This window comes from Nyctibius grandis, chromosome 5 (assembly GCF_013368605.1).
Source record: "Nyctibius grandis isolate bNycGra1 chromosome 5, bNycGra1.pri, whole genome shotgun sequence".
In the NCBI taxonomy this organism is placed as follows: domain Eukaryota; kingdom Metazoa; phylum Chordata; class Aves; order Nyctibiiformes; family Nyctibiidae; genus Nyctibius; species Nyctibius grandis.
The window spans coordinates 34,292,978-34,313,511 of NC_090662.1; the positions used below are offsets into that span (position 1 = coordinate 34,292,978).

At 36.2% G+C, this 20,534-nt stretch overlaps 1 protein-coding gene across 30 annotated transcripts in view; it reads left to right on the forward strand.

The window, feature by feature from the left end:
- The window catches only part of NRCAM (neuronal cell adhesion molecule), a 63,786-nt gene that overhangs the window by 37,307 nt on the left and 5,945 nt on the right, over positions 1 to 20,534 (forward strand). For 19 of the 30 annotated variants that reach the window (XM_068402035.1, XM_068402036.1, XM_068402040.1 and 16 more), the window contains 2 exons: positions 13,931 to 14,062; positions 16,346 to 16,424. In XM_068402035.1, the coding sequence (XP_068258136.1) occupies positions 13,931 to 14,062; positions 16,346 to 16,424 (211 nt within the window). Of the gene's footprint in view, positions 1 to 8,280; positions 8,407 to 9,501; positions 9,655 to 13,930; positions 14,063 to 16,345; positions 16,425 to 20,534 lie in introns of all 30 variants that reach the window. The other 11 variants (XM_068402025.1, XM_068402026.1, XM_068402027.1 and 8 more) reach the window with 3 other exon arrangements.

The window sequence follows — 20,534 nt, forward strand, 5'->3', positions numbered from 1 at the left end:
GGACATTTTTTTACTGCCTGTGCCATGTGCATTTTTTGTTTTAAAAAAGTAGATGCATTCTTCTTCTCACTGCTGCTTAATGCTACCTATTTGATTACATTTATTTCATTTGTGAGCCAACTGTCCATAGGAGACAGATGAGTGACAATACCCTCTGTATCTTTCTCAGTTCGAGTATCAGATTGAATATACAGGCAAAGAGCTTCCTGCTGTCTTAGGTTCACAGATCTTGTGAGTGAGTACTTGAGGATATTTCAGTGAGTGGAACCTATTATCATCCTTATTCTTGAATTCAGTAATATTTAGTTCTTTATGATGCAGTTCTGTCAAACAAAGTGTTCTTCACATTTTTGCACACATTTTTTATGAATTTTGATACCTTTACTGTCAGAAGCAAAGATTGTCCTGAGGACTGTTAGGTAGCTATAAGTCAGAAAGGTGTCTCTATACGTATGTGTCATTTTATCACAAGAGGTGTCATTAACACAGTGAACATCTATGCTTCAGATTCTCAGACCATAAACATCCCAAATCAAAATCTGTACCCAACATTTTTTACAAACATGGAAGAGACAGCATAAATTGTTTTACATATATTTTCTTTCCACTTGATGATCAGGTGTTTTGAATGATAATAGCCATAAAAAAGAACTTCATTCACTCACTCTGGTATAAATCAGACTATATATATGTATGCATGCATTTGTGCATGTATAATATATATATTTATATACATGTATATAAGCGTATTCTAATATCAGATGCATTTCTGGTAAGTGTACGGAGTTGTGGATTTATTTTAATGACAAGTCTTTCTTGCTGTTTTTTAGTCTAGTTGTAGCTGAGAAGTCAGCACAGATTGGAACAATCAAACTGACTTGTAGTCCTGGTCATTAACAGCAGAAATGTAAATTAAGTTCTCATTATTTATAGCTGACTATAAAAACTCATGCAAGGAAAAATGGATTCTCTCTGTGAAACTGAGGTCTAATTATAGCTATATCACAGCCTGTGGCTAGCAGAAAGTGTCTTATTTGTAAGATCAGCTGGAGCAGCTCACATTTCAGAGCTGTCATCTCAGATTCTCTGAAAACTAAGCAAATGTCTATATTTGGTTCCATGCCGTTTATGGTTTCAAAGTTTTCACATACTCCTGTAGGAGCTAGCTCTTACAAATGGAAAAAAAACTGTGGAACTGCAAACAGGATGGAGCTAAAGCCATGACATCTGTTAGGACATCTGAGTTGCTGCAGGCCTGAGATGAATGTTCTCAGTGGTTACTTATATTAACATGATTAACTGTTTTGCTACTGATCAGGGACTATGAGGAAGGAAAAGGAGGATCATATTATCAAGATCAAGTGCCAAATTATTTGGTCTCATGAGTGGGTGGATTTGGAAGAACGAAATACTCAGCCCACTCAAGAAGAAGCCGTACCCAGCAGTGAATTTTTACTCCTTCATTAAGTGCAGGAGGGCCTATATGTATATACAGATCTTACTAATGTGGACCAAAGCCAAACTAAGGAGAAGTTGAAATTTAGATATTCTCAACTTCTTTGTGAACTATCAGAAACATTTCAATTTTTCGTTTTGAAGGGCAGAACTTGCCAGAAAAATGTAATTATCCTTTCTCTTTCAATTTGAGCACATTCATCTTGGAAGTTAAGACAATAGGTCCCAGATTCAGCTAGCCTGAGCTGCACTGAAATTTCTGTACTTGGTGTTTTCTGCTGGCTTGCTGCTCCTGAAGACCTGCAGCTTGGCTAGTCAGAAACATTAGACACAAGGTGCTGGAGGAATTCAAGTCATCCAAACCTGGGCAAGCTGTGCAACTTGGGACATATTTCACTTCTCAGAGTAAAACTATATATTAAAGGGCAGAGGAAAATATTGCTATGGTAAATCTAAGGATCTTAGAGTGTCTCAGTATTTTTATTGTAGTTCTGAAATACATTCCCTGTCTCTTGACACCATGTGTCTTGCCATCTTTTTAGACAGGCGTGGGGCCTTCGTTGTCTTTTATTACTTTAAAAACAATGAAAGTAACCACAGTCTGCTTACTGCTACACTTGACACTTTCAATATTTGTCCCTACTGAGTTTGTCTGATTATAATGACTGTACTGGTGTTAAGTAAAGATATCCAGTATATTCTAGACCAATAAGTAGAGAAGCAAGTTTTGTGCATTTTTCCCATGAGGTAAAATAACAATTTTAGGTGGAAACATGAAATATGAGGTCAAGACAAAGGGATTTAGATAAAGGAATATTTTTTTTCTGTAGCTTGAATAGAACTTAGAAGCTCTATCCAAATGTGGGGCAATATAAGGAGGAAATTAATTGTCTCCCTGTAATACGGGCACCATCCTAACAAAAATGTTCTTTAGACAAACAATACCATTACATCAAATAGCAGAAATGCAATGGATTGTGGCAATTTACAAGAATTTAGGTTTTTTTCTTCTCTAAGGGAAACTTAACAAAGGAGATCCTGACAGAACAGTCATTCTCTCACAAGCCCACATGAGTAAATCATGAGCCACATTATTTTGCTAGATGGACACACTATCCTGTTACAGTTGATACTCGTATTTGGCTTGCACTATCTTTTTTCCTTTCTAATGCTGTGATGTTATGAATGACTTAAGTTTGATCAAATTATGGCACTATAAAGGAAGTTTTTCTTCTTAGCAACCTGTGTTCTAAATGTGTCTGAAAACTGCATATGCAAAACATAAGGTATTATACCCAGTATTAGATAAGCAGTATGCATTGATATTGCCATTTATGTATTGGCATCTAACGACAAGCATGAGGGAACAGAGGTGTGACAAAAATTGGAGAATAAGAACCTGTTTACACGTAAAATAATTATAGTAGTAGCTGGAAAGTGACTCAGGTGATCACTGGAGTCAAGTCTTTCCTACCCTTTTCCATGAGAAGTTTTAAATAACTGGACCATACAGGAAGGAAGAGAATACAGATTTGACCAGTGGTAGAAATGAAAGTTGCTCATTGAAATAAACAGTTCCAGGGGCTCATTATTGTGTATGTGGTAAGCTGAGGTGTAGGGAGCCATGCCATGACATGACAGCCTCTACATTTCACAAACCTTGTTTCACTTTTCAGTTTCTTTTTGATTTAGTCAACATTTTTATTTGAAAGCAAGGTCTTGTAGTCTGCATGCATGCAGACACTGGTAACTGGCAGACCCGAACAGCAATTAAAATAAGGTTGTGAGATCAGAGTTACCTTTAATTGAAGCTAACGCTTCCTGTCAATGCAGTACTCAGTCTGGTCTGCCTTCTTTATGTGAACTACACATCTCAGGTATTATTGACAGAAATACTTTTGTTGCAAGGGGGAAAAACAAGTAGTCTAGCCTCTGGGTTTGAAACTATTTGTTTTTCTGACTGAATGTCCAATATATAGCTCTTCACTGTAGGTTAGAAATCATACTCGGCTGGGTTCATATCTCTGATCTCTTTGTAGAAGATAGGATCATCTCAGTTTTCTTTGTTCCATACAAAATGCTGTTCTTTAAATCATTTTCCCTGCCCACCATCTGTTTTCCCTCCCTCTTTGAATCATTTCACATAATGTCTCCATATTTTTTCCTAACAAGTTCAAGCTGCTTTTTCTTTTCAAGTTGATTATTTCTGTACTGCTCCTTCAGCCACTCTCCCTGTGGACTTCTCCATGATATATCTGTGTGATTCTTTCAGTGCAGCCTGCTACGCAAACCCGCTGTTTTGTCCTCTTTAAAGTCTACCGGGAACAATGATGATGTTTTGCATGCTAGACTAGAGAAAATGAGGAGTATTGCAATGCAAAAATTCCTGCAAATACCTTTTGCTTCATAGACGTCACACAAAGCCCATGCCATGCTAAATGCTTAGCAGTGAAAAGATTTCTTGCATTTCTTCTTTGTCTTCTGTATTTCTTGCACTACGGGAATGTTCTTGCAATGGCCTAAATAATCTTAGAAGTGACTAATGCCCATCTCTCACTGCCAGAAATGGAATTCACTCCTATTGTTATATTAAGGCTTGAATTTCATACTGTAAAAGTTGTAGGTTAAAAAGCAAACAAAAGCAAAACCCTTCTGTGTGTCTTACAGGGTCTGGCAGAATCTATTAGCTTTTTCCTTTGTCTTTTCTTGTATGTGGGTGTGGGGTTTTTTCCTTTGAAATTATTTGTCTCTTTATATATGCATTTTAACTAATTTTCTGTGATATATTGCTTTGCATTTTTTTTCCCCATTTGACACCAATCTTCAAATATGTGCTTGTCACTTACCTGAGATTTTTTCCTGGAGATCAGGTGAATCCCATGAAAATTCCAAAAGTTTAGTCACTTTGGGGATTATTTGATTTGTTGTTCTGCTGAACTAAATCTTGAGAGAGAGTACCTATTCTGTTGTTAAAGTCCATTCATACCTCGTGTCATGTCTTATTAAATACTTTTGAATCTGCAGCCCAAGTGTAACTGTTGTTTGGAGGAACTGTGTTCCTGAAAGGCTGGAAGATTAAATAAAACTCTACAAAAAACTCCACTAAAAAAAAGCACTGGAATTAATTTGAAAAGAAAGGAAAATTTTACGTTGAGCCTAAGCCTCTTTCTCAACAATTGGCAAATGCTTTTATACCACATCTCACTACGGGAATGAAACTGTACTCAGAAGTGCCAGCTGAATTTTGCATTGTATTGTAGCGTGAATAAAAGAGCTTAATTTACTGGAAGTAGCTGAATAAGAGTTGGTCTGTATAAAAACTGTAACTTACTAACAATCCATTCCCATCAGTTTTAGAGGAATTCTTTTGTCAGTGCTGCTGCACGGCATTGTGCATGGTTACAGATCAAGAGAGCCCCGTGCTCCGCTACTGAAAGAGCCCTGCTCCCCGAGACAAAGCTTTCTGCCCCTGCTCTTTACCAACTGGCGCTTGCACATGCTGAGAGTTTCTGCCAGCTGACAATTACACATTTCACATTTGTGAACAGTGCTGGGAAACATATTGAAGAACTAAGAGGTTAATTATAATTAGAGGTGTGCTGATTGAGAAGACGAGAGTCTGGGTAGATTGAAGACAAGCTTTGAATATTGTAACTCCTTTAAGTCTAGGCTTTCATCACCTCAGGATCCATCAGCCATCTTTTCATATGCATGTATTCATGTTGCAAATATGGCACATTTAACAGACTTAACTAAAACTTTCCAGGCCTGCAGGAAAATGAGATCAAGCAGTAGTGAAAAAGAGGAAGAATTACAGAAATAATGATTTTGAAAATAAATGTTCCTCTGAACAAATTTCTTGGTGCACTGTATTCAATAGGAAAAAAACAGAACCTAAATCTGACCACAAACTACACATGGATAAATCTATACAAACAGCTATTGGTAAGAATCAGATAAGAGTACATCTGATAAATGTAAGCATAAATAGGTCACTTGAGAGGATTTAGAAACTAAGACACCAAGAGAATGAAGGTAATTTTCAGAGCCAATTTAATTGTTATATACAATCATATGAATAGAAAGACATTTACCAGATATCAGGTCTTTAATCTAGCAGGCAACTCTTTAATCAGAGCAGAAACTGGAAACTGGAGATGGAAAAAAGAACCCAAACACAAGATAAGCTGGAGGTTTTACTGGGAAGGTGATTATTGAATTTGCTTAGTGGTAGAGAAGCTGTCTGACATCTGGAGTCTTTCACACAAGATGAGACAGTTTCCTTCATCACCAAGAGCTTGGGCATGAGGAGGGAGAAGTTAGGTGTAGGTCTGTGACATCTCTCTGCAAGAGTTTGAAACAGATTATTGCTAATAGTTTCTTCTGTCTTTAACATTGGTGACAAATATCAGTCATAAAGTTGTGCTGCTAATTAGACATCTGTGGAAGAGCAAAATCCAGGAAAATATGGGTTTGAGAAAACATGATTTCATGAAACAAAACAAAGTCACATTTAGAATACAAACCAGTTGTTTTCTTGGCACAGAACAAATGTGTAGATGCTGATTGTAACAAACACCTGTTCCTATGTGCAAATGAGGAAGGAAGTTTATATATCCCGTCTGCAATCTCAGGCTCTGCACCTCTAAATTTAGAGCCTGCTATTCTTTCTTCTTGCTACCTTCAAGTGGCACACAGAAGCAGAATCTAATCCCCTTGCATTACCATAGTGTGTATGGTTACATGCTAGATTTCCCATAGACAGCTCTGGCTCTGGTATTTCTTACGGGGTTTGTTGTTCACTTAGTAACCTACATGGCTTGTTTTAAATCTAGTGCTTTCTATTTGATTATGTTCAGGTGGTTTTAGCCAAGAATAAATATATTCTTTATTATTTAAATAGTATGTTCCTTATTATTTTTGCTTGGTGAAGGAAATGAGATATAAAATATATAAGGACAGCTTACCTACAAAGACATCAGATGTGGGGGGTAGTTAGTTTAATACAGATTGAAGAGTTGAATGAGTACTACTGGAATGAAATTAAGAAGAAAAATTTAATGCAAGTATGGGGATAAAAAGTCTGATATTGTGCAAATTTGTAATCATGAGAATACATTTTCAGGATAATCGATGGAATTTGCGTCATTTAGGTATTTTTTAAAAAGGCTCAGAAACTATAGTTTTTTAGACATGTACTCATGGTTTTAAGTCTGTGCTAGGGGCTGGTGTACAGATTTATTTATTTTACTATGCCAAAGTAAGCCATTTTCTCTTTTAATCTAATTTGGAACTTCTTCCAGTCAGCCATATGGTCAAAGCCATCCTGTTTTGAGCAGAAAATAATTTAAGTACATAGAAAAAAATCTGTACAGCACCCCTTGCCTTGAGAACAGGCTTTTGCCCATTTTGTTTTCTGGTCTAGATGAAGCCATTGGAATTCTGCCATTTGTCTTTACTGAGACTAGGTTTTTACCTCTGATATTTCTTGGTCCTTTGGGAAGTATTTTTTATGTTGTTTCTAACAGAAAAGATATTTTTAGCAGAATAGAAAAGTCAGTGGCATTTTCATTAAAAACTAATTTCATGCCTTTGAGGAGTGTTCTCTTTGTATCTGCACTATTACACTATTAGAGCTATTAAAATCTATTTTTCATTAGTATTAGGCAAACAAAAATACTGAAATGTACGTCCATTTGTAACAGGTATAACTGGAGAACAAAGAACTAAGGTTTGAGCAAAGAAGTGGCTAATTGCAGGATGCTGAAGAGAGAAGCATTTCTTTTCATAGATGTGGGCGTTAGGCGTATGTGTCAAAAGTACTGTTGTCTAATGGGAATGTCAGCAGTAAGACACAGTGCCTTAAAATGAACAGATTCTGGCATTCCAGTGATTTGTGTCCTTCACACCAGAGTATTTTGATACTGGCTTTTCATTATCTGACATATAATGTTCCAGTATCTAAAGGTGCCATGAATCCATAATGTTAATGAAGCTGGTTTCAGAAATGTTCTGTGAAAGTAAAGGTGTCAGTACACACATACTGCAGTTTGTTTTCAAATAAAGGTGTATCACTTAGCTGTTTCATTTTTTAACAAGTAAAACTAATTGAATCGTACATGAACTTAGAGTGTGCATGTGTTATTTAACAGGTAAGGTTTTACTGTATTATTTAAATGTTACTTTTTGATGCGAAGTGTTTTTACTCTTTATTTTTTCTTTCCTACTATCTCTGATGGTGAAGGATATTCAGAAACCCTTTTTGCAACCTCCCCAGTCATGCACACTGTCCGTCCAACATTCTATAAGGGTATTGTCTTCCTTTGTTATCATTATCAATGCAATAGAGACACAATCCTATAAGGGCTTGCAGTTGAGGCATTTGCAGTCCATTCAGTGGCATGTGGCATAAAGGGAGGTGTGTACCACCTTCGTAACTCTGTTCTCTCCTACCATTTCCCGTTACCCTGACAATGTTCTCATTTTCCAGCTGACTGCATTTTACTTGTAGATGAATAGAAATAATGTTTTCCAGAATTTTGACAATTAGGTATTTTTAAGTATCTGGCAGTGTTTGTGATACAGGGCATGCTCAGTAGAGTACATAGATTTTACTTTATAATATCATAGTGTAGTAACTGCCTAGGATTCGATTACCAAATACGCTACTTTAGTCATTAATTTCCAGTAATGGAAACAATGACAAATGTACTATATTTTCCCTGTATATGGTCTAAATTAACATAGTAACTTCTTAGAATATGTTTTTTTAATATATGAAGTCACAATTTTGTACTCTGCTTTGTTTTTCTATTGTGTATTCAGTGCAACCACTTTATCCAAGGATCAGAAATGTTACAACAGCTGCTGCTGAGACCTATGCCAATATCAGTTGGGAGTATGAGGGACCAGATCATGCGAACTTTTATATTGAATATGGTGTAGCAGGCAGTAAGAAGTCATTTCATTAAATTTTGCTAAAATGTTCAGATATATTTTCAAAGATTTTTATAGTAAATATGGTCCTAAATTGACCCAGTGTTAATGATAGCTCTTAAGTGCCTAGAAGAATTATTTTTCAAGTTGATCAGGAAAAACAAGTAATTTGTATTTTAATAAACATTAATGTGTAGCAGGTATTTGATGCTTCGATAGAATATCAGCCTTTGTTCCTTTGTATTATTTTATAAATTTTTTTGAACGTGAACTTCTAAAAATGTAGTTTGCATGAAGATGTTTATCATGCAGTGATTACATGTGCAAAAGTATGATTACTTGCATTAAAATAGGATATAACAGTTTTCCTAAATTATACTCAATTCAGGAAAAAAAAAAGAATTAACTAAGAGAGCCAATCAAAACCATATTCTTTGTTAAATTAAACCTTAAAATAAGATATCAACCAACTTACGTACTTGGCATAAAACCAGGTTTTAATCTTTGATAATAGCAGTAATAATTAAAACCCAGTTAGCTAATAAAACCAAGGTACTTCTATTCAAATACTCTATCCTTCTGAAGTTACGACTAAAGATGACCTATCTGGAAATTGGAGTATAAAAGCATTTTTTCTGGATATTGGTCAAAGAAGCAGCTGAGACTGTAGCAGAAAAAGATAGAAGAGAATGATCAGGAAATATGATAGGTTCAGATTTTGAAGTAGAACTTCTCGACTAAAGTAAATATTGACTGAAACTACAGAAGTATAATTTAATTAAATTATTAAAATCTATTTTAATGTATTTTATAGTTGCAAGTTCAATAAGCCTTTTAAAAAATAAATGAAAATAGTATTTCTCTAGTACAATGGAACAAATGTTTAAAATAGTTTCATAATTCATGTACAATGTCATCTTCAATATATTGCATGCAATATATTATTTGAAGTCATAATTTTATATGATTTTATTATTTTTTGAGAGAACAGTTATCTTTTTCAGCCAATCCGTAGTTTAGTCAAGTAACTGTTAGTATTCTGTCTAGAAACTTTCAGTAACACAGAGAAAATTAAAATTCCAATATGTTGTTTTCCTAAAATTTTTGTAGGCAAAGAAGATTGGAAAAAAGAAATTGTAAATGGTTCTCGAAGCTTCTTTGTGTTAAAGGGTTTAACACCAGGAACAGCATATAAAGTCCGGGTTGGTGCTGAGGGCCTGTCTGGTTTTAGGAGTTCAGAGGATGTGTTTGAGACAGGTCCAGGTGAGGCACACTGTACCAGTTCTGTATCGTAGTCAGAATTGTGGTAGACCACGTGCTGAAACGTTGAACTGCTTCTAGCTAAGAGATGCTGTAGCTAGCATCTTTGCATGTTCTTTTTATAGAGTAATGTTGCATTATTTTATAAGCTCCTAAATAATGCCAGCACATTTATTATGTAGACTATGAATGTTTTCATCCTCTCAATTCACTCTACTTGTCTGATGTTTATATTAGGGGCAAGATACTCACTGCTCACACTCCATCTGTGTGCTGTGCACTGAAGATGACTCATTTCATTTATTTCTAATTAATATAATTAGTTGGCTATATTTAAATAACGTGTATTTTAATAGAGCCAAGTATATATTTTTAAAGCTAACACCTGTGTATGATCTGTTTTAATACAAAAAATCTGAGCTAAAATGTTTGCATAATCAGAAGTGCAGATTCAATTTGATGTCTCATGTAATCTATTTATACCAGTGTTAAGAGATTCCTATCTGTAAATGTTGCTTTTCCTGTCATATGCTGGTTTTATATAGATTTTGATGTCCTGACTATATCCTGTGAATCAGTAAGGCTGTTTAAGTTCCTTATGTATGTATTTCAGTCATATTTCTTCATAAACAAATCAGTAATGCTTGTTCATTTAACTTGGAGAAAGGGCTTTATTGGAAGTTTTTTGATGTTATGCTGAATATGTCATTGCCATCACAGCATATTCTTTGTCAGCTGTTCTTATTTCTTGTGTATTTGCTAGACAGTTCTGCTCATTCCAAGCATTTTGGTCAGTGCATAGTTATTTAGCAGTAGCCTCACCAACTTCAGAATGTTATGATTTAAGAAAGTAGTTTAAATATGAAAATATGCTTGAACAATATGTAATAATTTTCAGACAACAAAGTGAATAATAAATATGCCATTTTCAAAGTGAGTACTTTCTAAAATCATAATTTTTTGCTTTGTTTTGTTCCATTCCTGTTCACAGTTTATTGTGTTGCAGGAAAGCTTTGAGAACATTGTGCTGAATAACAGTGCTAAGCAAATATGTATGGGCTAAACACAGAGGTGATTTATGCCAGAGACAGCTACTGGTATAAAAGCAGATCTGTAAAATTTTATGCAAATACACATGCAAAGCTTAAAGCAGCCGTAAAGCAAGGATCAAGACTATAGTATAATTCAAAACAAGCTGAATGGAAACCTTCCAAAAGCAGCTTTCTGCACAAAAAAGACTGAGCCAATAGATAAGAAATCCTGTACATACCCAGTCACCTTGGCTCCCGTCCCTGAGTAGTTAAGGAAGAAGGGAATGCAAAGACACCCTTTTCTGCTTCTTGGTAATGGAAAGGTTCAGTGTCCAGTATTAAATTATAGCATATTTCTTACAGAAAAATGTTGTGCCACACTGTCTTCAACCTAGATAAAAGCTTTTAAACACTGCAAAAAATGAAGTGGACAGAGAGGAAAATACTGGAATATGGAATGTGTGCTTAATTAGCAATGAAACTGTAGTATTTCATACAAGAGACATTTGCCACATTTTTTTCTTTGACAAGCATTCCTGTAGAGCATCTTCATAGTGTGCGGGTTTATCTTTTTTGAGCATACCAGTACAGTGTATTGCATTGACTCCTGCATTAGCAGTTCACCAAGAGTAAATGTCTTTCTGCCTGAAGCAGATAATTTGCTTAGCGTAAGCAGGAAATGTTGTGCCATTTTTAAAGTTGCACTGAGATCTAGAAACCCTTTCCTACTGGATATGCAATAAGTTAAAGAATACAGGAAGCTGCATAAGTTTTCATCTTTACTCTCTCCCATCTATCTTGCATATTTTTATGCATGAGTTGTTTTGCTTGGTGCTATTTCTTACTACATTTGAATGTTAAATGTGCTTTGCATTTTGTCACAGTATGTATTATACAACCTTTAATGCCTTATTATAAATGCGTATGTGCCAAACTCAAAATAATTTCAAACCTAATGTGGAAACAAAAATTTATTTTAATTTAATTTATAATTCAGAGGAAGATTGCCTTTGTGATTTTGTTCTTTAAGACTGCCACATATATATATTTATATTTATATATGTATATGGTATATAAAGTATAAATATAATATATATATAAAAGTTATATATATATATAACATATAGACATTTTTATGCAAAAATAGTTTAAATTGGTGTGCATATAAGAAAGTCAGTTTCTAAAATATCAGAAAGCATAATCTTAAGCAATGGCTGGGAAATCTCCTAATCATAACTCCACCATAACCGGGCACATTTGTTCATTGATCTATTTAAATGAAAATCAAGTCATAAGTAAGCCCAGTAAGACCAAAAAGAGGCAGCAAAATAAAGAATTAATTTTAGCCTAGTACTTCTAAAGTGGAATACACATTGGTCTTCCATATGGAATGGAGGGTAGATACTGTCTCCAGACATCAGGGGTGCTTTTGACCATTGAGAGCTGATGCTTTCAAGCTAGCTGTCTCAGCCTTTGTCTTAACTGATAAATAACATTGAGACATGGGCCTGAATTCTGGCCTATAACTGAGTATTGTTACATTTTATTGTTAATGTACTTGCCAGGCAGGTTCAGTCTCTTGTCAGCTAGCTGTCTGCCCAGCAAGGCTCAAGTGTTGTTCAAAGGACAGCACCAGCACAGGACAGTTGTCATCCAACATGTTTTGTAAGGGGAGGGGTTTATGCTCTATCAACTAGAATTGTGGCTAGAAAAGTCAGTGCTCCATTGAAAATAGATTCTCTCTGATGTGCTTTTATGAGCCTTGCCGTTACAGACATACCTTCTCTAAGGAGAGGTAGAAATCTTCATGGGGCTCTGGGACTTTCACATTTCTGTGTATAAAGCTATAAATGCGTTGTGTCCTTCACTTCAGTGGAAGCAAGTCTACAGACCTTCCCTAGCAGATATGGGTGAAACACATTGTGCCATGAGAGCTGATGTACTCACAGCATCCGAACAAAGAGACCCGACTGAAGGTCTCAAGTATAATCTGCTGCTAGGGTGGATGTCTAAGCTGAGATCTGAAGTACTATTTATCCTTACTAAAATCCTAGTTAATTTACTGGCTTTGAATAATCCAATACCTTATCTCATGAAGCCAGAAAAAAACAACAAATGCTGAACCAAAATGCCATATGAGTTATGCATAGGAAGTGTTTTGTATTCCTTATTCATGTGGGAAGGTGACCTTTGTCTCTATTTCCCAAATAGAGAGAGGTCTGTTGGGCAGGTCTTCATAGAGTTTCAAACTCTTGGGTTTTAGGGCTGGAGGAGAAGGTGAAGAATGAACAAAATAAGTTTGGATGGATGTCCATCTTCCTCCACTTCATGTCTTCTTCTGTCTGTAGCGCGCATCCCTAACTCCTCTCACCCTTCCCACTTTCTCCCAAGAGCAAATCCTAAGGCCAGTTGCCTGTAGTGTGTTTCCAAACAGGAGCAGACAATAAGCTTCACCAGGAAAATCCTCCTGCTGTATTGGAGACCAGTAGGAGGGATCCAACCCCCAGACCACACATATAATTCCTGTCCTTATTAGTGACTGTAATGTTTCCTGTGTAGTTTGCTTATTATTTACATTATCTTGAGCTTGAGTCAGCATTTGGAGAGAAACAGTGCCAAGGAAAGGCTTCCCAGTTGCATTGTGTTAAGTCCTCACTAATGTTAATCATGGCAATCATGATAAATTGTAGGATGAGGTGCAGGTTTGAGGAGAGGAAGAAAACATAATGCTTAATAAGGCTTTAAAGGATTCTTCATTGTTGATTTTTACTTGAAATTGAACGTTAGGATGTTGAATGACCCATCTGTTTACCCATTTCAGACTAATGGGAGTGCAGTAGCTAATGAGTATTGGCTTTTTATTCATTTTGAGAATGAGATCGACATGTTTGTGTGAATTATAATTTGCAAAGTCATTTCAGTAGTTTAATTAATGTAAAATGGTTGAGAATAGTTTTGAGGTTTGTGAAAAGCAACGTAGTATGTGCACAGGTTTTGCAAAGTAGTTGCAAAGCTTAAATGTTGGCAGAATTCTTATATACTCAAAAGCAAGTTCTATGCACATGTACTTGGAAACATTTTAAATAATGAAAATATTTACAAAATACAGTATCACTGTTTTTCTTAATACTAATTTTCACAGTGAATGTTATTCCTTAATTAATGAACAATGTATACTGGCTGTATTTATTTGAATTAGCACAGCATTTAAATGCAGCAAAATATTTCATTTTTCTTTTATTCTCTAGCAATGGCAAGTCGGCAGGTAGACATCGCTACTCAAGGATGGTTCATTGGTCTTATGTGTGCTGTTGCTCTTCTGATCTTGATTTTACTGATTGTTTGCTTCATAAGGAGGAATAAGGGTGGCAAATATCCAGGTATGATATACAACAGTGAGAGTAAAAATCATCTACTGGTAATCCATTAACACAGATCTCAGGTTTACTGGAGAAATTATATTTGCTGCTGGTTTACATTTATGTTGTGTATATATAGTAAATCAGTCTTATCATTTAGTAGGCTTACCAGGGGCTATCTGCCTATTGGTAGAAAACCTCAATCCGTTTAAGCATAAGAAAAGTATCTCCTTCATTCCTGGAGGGTCATATTAACACATTACCACTCTAGAGGGGTTTGAGCTTTGTTTGAGATACTTGGTCCTCCCACTCCACTTCCTGAAGTCTAATCCAGATAGGTTTATACCACTAAAATGAGCTGAGTTACAATTTAATTGGTCAGAAAGTGTGGAAACATATACCAGTTCATAGCCACCACGCTACTTTAATGTACTGGGAATGCATTTCATAGGACAAATCTCTTCATACATTGTTTTGTTTCAAATATATTACCCTTCTCCTCAGAATCTGGTCATCTTCAGCCTCTGCATTTTTTGCAGCCAAATTTGAAGTTACCATCGTTCAGTTAGGCTGTTTTTTCTTCTGTAAGTTTTTCTTTGTTCTTCTTTTAGGGTTTTTTTTGGTTTTTTTGGGTTTTTTTTGTATTAGGCCTAGGAATGGCCAAGTATATTTTATAATTTGTAATTAAAATTGGAACTATACAACATACATAGTCTATCAAAACTCTGATTCATATGTATACGTGCGTATATGTGTCATATATATCTTTTCCCAGTCTTATATTTGTGTTTATGGAGTAGGTCCATAGACTAAAGCTCTCTTGAAAAGGATATAGTGACAACCAGTTTGCACAGAATAGTAGTACTGCCTGGTAGGATCTCAGAGCAGCGGTGAAGTATGAGTGGATATAAATGGACTTCAACTGGGCATCAAAGGATAATTTGATTTTTCTTTTTCCTCTCCTACCTACAATAGAAAGTACAATTGCTAAGTTTCAAGTAAAATCTTGATTTCAGGGAAAAATTCTGTTCTACGTTACAGACTCCAAAGGTTTGAGAATGATATAAATATCGAGACTGTGGAACGCTTATTTAAAGTCAACTCAAACTTCTTGAAGTTCATATTATTAATTTGGACATGAAAAAGATGGCTGCACTTACAAAAGCACAAAAGAAACTAAATCCACACTCTGTTTTAATTCTCCTGCTTGTTTTGACCAGTGCACTTCTGAAACCTAGTGTCAGTGAACACTTATGCATTATTATAATTATATACTTAGAAAATACTGTCAGAATGATTCATATTATCTTAAATAACAGCATATAAACTAATGATGTACACATTAAGTGTGGAAATTACCAGAGTAAATGATAGGAGATCGTATATTGTATTATATAATTGTATCTGCTTAAAAAGGGAAAGATTTGAGTAGTAGCCAGAAAAACAAAAATGAAAAGGCAAAGGGAAGAATCATAAAGATAATTGTAGAAGGCAGTATTTTATTTTACTCTATCAACAATCTTAACTTATAGGAATATGTCTTCTATAAACATCTGTCTTCTCAGGTGCTAGCGGGTTTCTGAGACAAAGAACACAGTGCTACATAGTTCTTTTGTAGGGACAAGTTGCATGTATGGATTTATTATCATCAGTGAATGATGACTAAACCTATGACAAGGATGTGCAAGAGATACAATTACGTTAAATTTTAGGTTCCAGTGTAGGTGGTTTTGCTTTGCTTTTGATCATGTTATAGAAAAGAAGAAATTAACAGACCACACCTATTTTTTCCAATATTAATGATTCTTAAAATACTATTTAAAATTCCCTGGAGACTTAGTGCATGAAAAGAAAGCAGAAAGCGTACGAACTAACAGTGAACACAAGTGAATCTCATTCAGTTTTATCAATCGGTACGAGAGGAATATCAAGAGGAAATATGGAGCATGGATAAGTAAAACTAAATTATTCAGATTTCAATAAACAATAGCTCTATTAATAACAGAAGTTAAGAAAGTATTTTAGTAGGATTTTTAACGAAACTTTCTGTTTAGTTCTAGAAAAGCAAAATTTTTACTAATGCAGAATGACATACAGTATTTTGTACTTGAATGAAAATAAAATTCTATAATTAGCAGATCTTTTCCTTCAAAAGAAAAAATGTAACGGCCTAAGGCCCCAGTTCAAAAAATGATTTTTATTCAAACCATGTTGCTGCCAAATGTGATCAGTTTGAGAAATTAAGGTCTTAAGGTTTCCCGTCTTGCAGTTTAATGATAAAAATCACTATTTCAAATATTTTAGTGAAGGAAAAGGAGGATGCACATGCTGATCCAGAAATACAACCTATGAAGGAAGATGATGGAACATTTGGTGAATACAGGTGAGCAACTGATGTGGTTTGTCATGTTCAATGTTTATCTCACACGTACTGTATATAATATCACACTTCTTAATTTGAAACTAACTTTTTTTCCATGTTGACAAAGATTCTGCATCCAGTGTTTTATAGAACTATAGATAGCATTTCAACCACACCGTTAGAAAAAAAATTACACATCCAAGCTTAGAATAAGCCATTCACTAATTCAAGGTGAAATCCAGATTCAAACACAATTGTCTCAAAGTGAGCAAACCCATCTTTCAGATAGTTAAAATACCAGATACAGCGTCCTTTCAGTTAGGGCACATTTAGCATTATGGTTTTTGAAAATACGTTTCTAATTGAAGCCTAATAAAGGCAATCTTATTACATTGACTGGAAAACAAATGCATTTGAAATGGCTGCCAGTACTAACACCTAATCCAATAACAAAGAAGTGATGTTGTACACAGAGGTGAAGGAATGTCCAAGGAAAAACAAATCTCCCTTTCATGTATTTCAGTACAAGATACATAGCAAGCAGCTTCAAAGCATGCAATGCAGCTCTCATTCCTGACTCTCTTCCTTTATTGTAAATGAGGTCTAGCTGAATCTCCTGGCATCACAAAAAGCATGCCTTGGCAAATCTGTTCATATAATAACTATGTAGCTCATTAAATAAGAAGAATTTTATTTGTTAGTTTTTGGTTAATACAGGAAATAATGTTATTATTTTCTAAATATGTCAATATCATTATATATTACATGGGTGTTATAATAGATTTTACGGTGCATGCCTGTGTCAAAAGCATTGTAAAAGCCCTTTATTATTTTGAAGGTGTGACATTTACAAACCTACACAGGAAAATCAGTTTTTTCAAGAATGATCCACTCTGTTGCCATAGCTTCTTCACATAAGGGAAATGTGCATCTTGATCTGACTGGAATAGATGTACGGTTCTGAATGCCAAAGAGCAATTTCTGTTTATTCTTCCTTGATTAAAAAAAAAAAAAAATGATACTCTGTTCTTAGATTAATGAGTTCAGAGTAGTATTTTATTACAGCATTAAGTGCATATGGATGTATTAAATTCAGCTGGTAAAAAGGGAAGCATGAAGCAATGTTTGGAAGCAGATGTAAATAAGTACTGTGTAAGTTTTCCTAGGCAGTCCAGTTTGCATTGTCCTTTTATCGCTTCTCTGTTTTTCAATACTTGGAACTTTCAGCAGCAGAAACTGACCTTCATACAGAATTATACAAATGATGTGACCTCAGTTCATGTTTTCTTAGGCCTAGAATAAAGTCTGCTTTCATGTGTGACCTGTAGCAAGATTTGAATTTATGTCTCCATATTTAAGTGAATTGAGTTAATCTATAGAATCATCTAGTGATTTATTAAATTATTTTATTATGCATTTATCCACCTCATGTCTGGTGAATATGGACAGATGCATGCCAAGCTTTCAGACTTGTTCGCATGAAAGAGCTCATCCTATTTGCCGTGCAAAAACTCCTTTCTAAAATGTATTTCTGTGTAATTAGTCTATATTGGGCTTTCCTCTTTCTTCCTTAGAGACAGGGCAGCAGCAGCAACCAGTCAGATTACAGAAGATATCTTGGCACCCTCTCTGCAGCCCAGCATCACTGCAGTCACTCGTTTCCCAGTTTGTCTGCCTCACATGGCACTGGTCATGACACAGTGCTGCTTTGAGGAAAAAGAGTATAGGGTTTCCCTTGGGAAAAAAAAAGTAATTTTTAAAAGATCTAGGAATTCGAGTATTTTGAACTTTTTTCATCACTTCAGGTCCATGTCTGCTTGGACAGGAAAGAAACTGGACCAGGAAAAGAAAAGAAAAGGTAGCTGTGCCAATTCTCCTGAAGCAGACCCTGTCTTTACCAAAGCAAAGTCTGTGAGATCTGACAGATCCAACTTCTTCAGAAGGTCAGGGGATCAATACTCCAGCACCAGATCACAGACCTCCTACACCAGGAGGAGGGCTAGGCAGTCTTCACAGCTTACATGGGTTAGTTCTGTCTCTCCTTCCCTCTGCCAAGAGGAAAAGAGATCAGATGAATGGAAGTACAGGCATGGCTGTAGACATCATGCTTCTGAGCAAGAGATAATGGGGTCAGAGGAGGGCTCAGATTCTCGGGGAGGACAGCCATCCCCTTTCCAGAAACCCCTCAGCTGCAACTCAGTTCATGGCTCACTGGCAAGGCAGCATTCTTCTCTCCAGCACTGGTTCAGCCAGACCCCAGACTACAGCTCAGATTCAGAAGACACTCAGAGCTCCTACCACAAGAAGGTAAGACCTTCTACTACTACTCACTTCTCTGAATCTGAAAATAATTCATTAATGAAAACTGTAATTTTGCCTGAGCTAGCTACTGTCTTAAAGGATGCTTTGACAGCAGCCAGACAAAGTATAACTTCTGTAGCACAGGCTAGGTCCCACGCAGTAAAACATCCCAGGGTACCAATTACAGAAGTTCCAGTGGTTCCTCTAGAAGCAACTGGGACCAGTTCCCAAACTTTTGAGTCTGACCATATATACAGTTTAAAAGATCAAACAGCTCCTGGGAAGGAGAAATCTGAGGCTGTCGAGGCCTTGGAGGTTGAGTCATCCCCTGAAGATGGGGAGGTGTCATCTGAATCCCCTACAGAAGACCAAGAAGGACCAGATCTTCTACGTAAGTTTGACATGGAGAATCAGAATTACCTGTTCAAGCACATAAAGAGAGTGTTAATGCTAAAATCTTCCAAATCTGAATGTGCTTCAGAAGAACTGCCTATTCCCTCTGAAGAAGGCAAGGTAGATAATGCACTTCCTATCCATTCAGCTGTGGAAGATCTTGTCTGTAGGATTTGGGGTAATCCTGAGGCAAAGCATGAAGCCCCAGCAGTCCTACATAAGCTCTATCCTCTTCCAGTGGATAAAGCTGCTTTGTGGGGGACCTTGCCTCAGGTAGACAGGGCATTGGTTACTGGTGATTCTGTATTATCAATGGCTGCTAATACGGATGCTCTCCCTAAAGATCCTACTGATAGAAAGGTTGAGGAAGCAATTAAAAGATCTTTCAAGCTAGTTGCAGCCCAGCTTGGAGTGTCTATCTACTGCACTTATGCTTCTAGAGCGTTACTAATATGGTTGGAGGAAGAACGAGCCAGATTCAAAAAGACATGGGTCCCATCTGGTGCCATGCAGAGGAAACGCAGGCTGTGTAAAATTGCAGCTAATTTTATCCATGATGCAGCTGAGGATTCTCTTAGACTCACTGTTAAAAATATGGCATGCCTCACTGTAGCCTGGAGAGCTATATGGCTACGTCCTTGGACCTCATCACTAGATCTAAAATGTAAACTGCTGTCTCTACCATACACAGGCGGCAAGCTATTTGGTGAATCATTGGTCCAGATCATGAAGGATTTCTCAGAACACAAACACTCCGTACGTCAGCTGAAAAAAAAGAGCTCTGTTGGAAGCTCCTCATTTTCTTATCCTCACAAGTGTCTGAGCTCCTTCCGTTCTCCTCCCAAGTTTAAAGGAGGGAAAGGAAAGTATAAGGTCTCACAATCATTTCATGCCAAGTACGAAAGGACATCTCACTTTCAGAGAGACACCAGACCATCAAGAGGAACTTTCTAAGAACATGGACTTGCTTTCTACTTTCTCAGGAACTGAGAAGAGTGAAAGACTTGGAAATTTATACTGCATAGACTTCAGTTTTTCTGGACAAGTAAGCCCTATGCTTAGAAAATTAGTTGTTTTAAAAATAAGATTTAAATTATTAAATTACTTAAATCTTAATGACTAATTGAGATCTAGGGAAGTCATAGCTCTCACGTTTAGGGGAGGTTTTTGTCACATTCCATTTCTAGGCTTCCCAGTATTCCTGGGATGGCTTGGACTTGTTTGAGGTTTTGCACTCTTCAGCTTCATCTAAGAGCATACTTTCTGCAGAACCTGCCAACATTGTTTTTTCCTGCCAGATTGATCTAACAAAGGAAATAATGCTTTAGGAAATGCCAAGTGTTTCAGGAACCACAGAATGTCGGGATACACTGTGTTCCTGTGACTGGAGACATACCTGCACCTTTACATGATAAGGGAAAACAGCGCCTCTGTAGC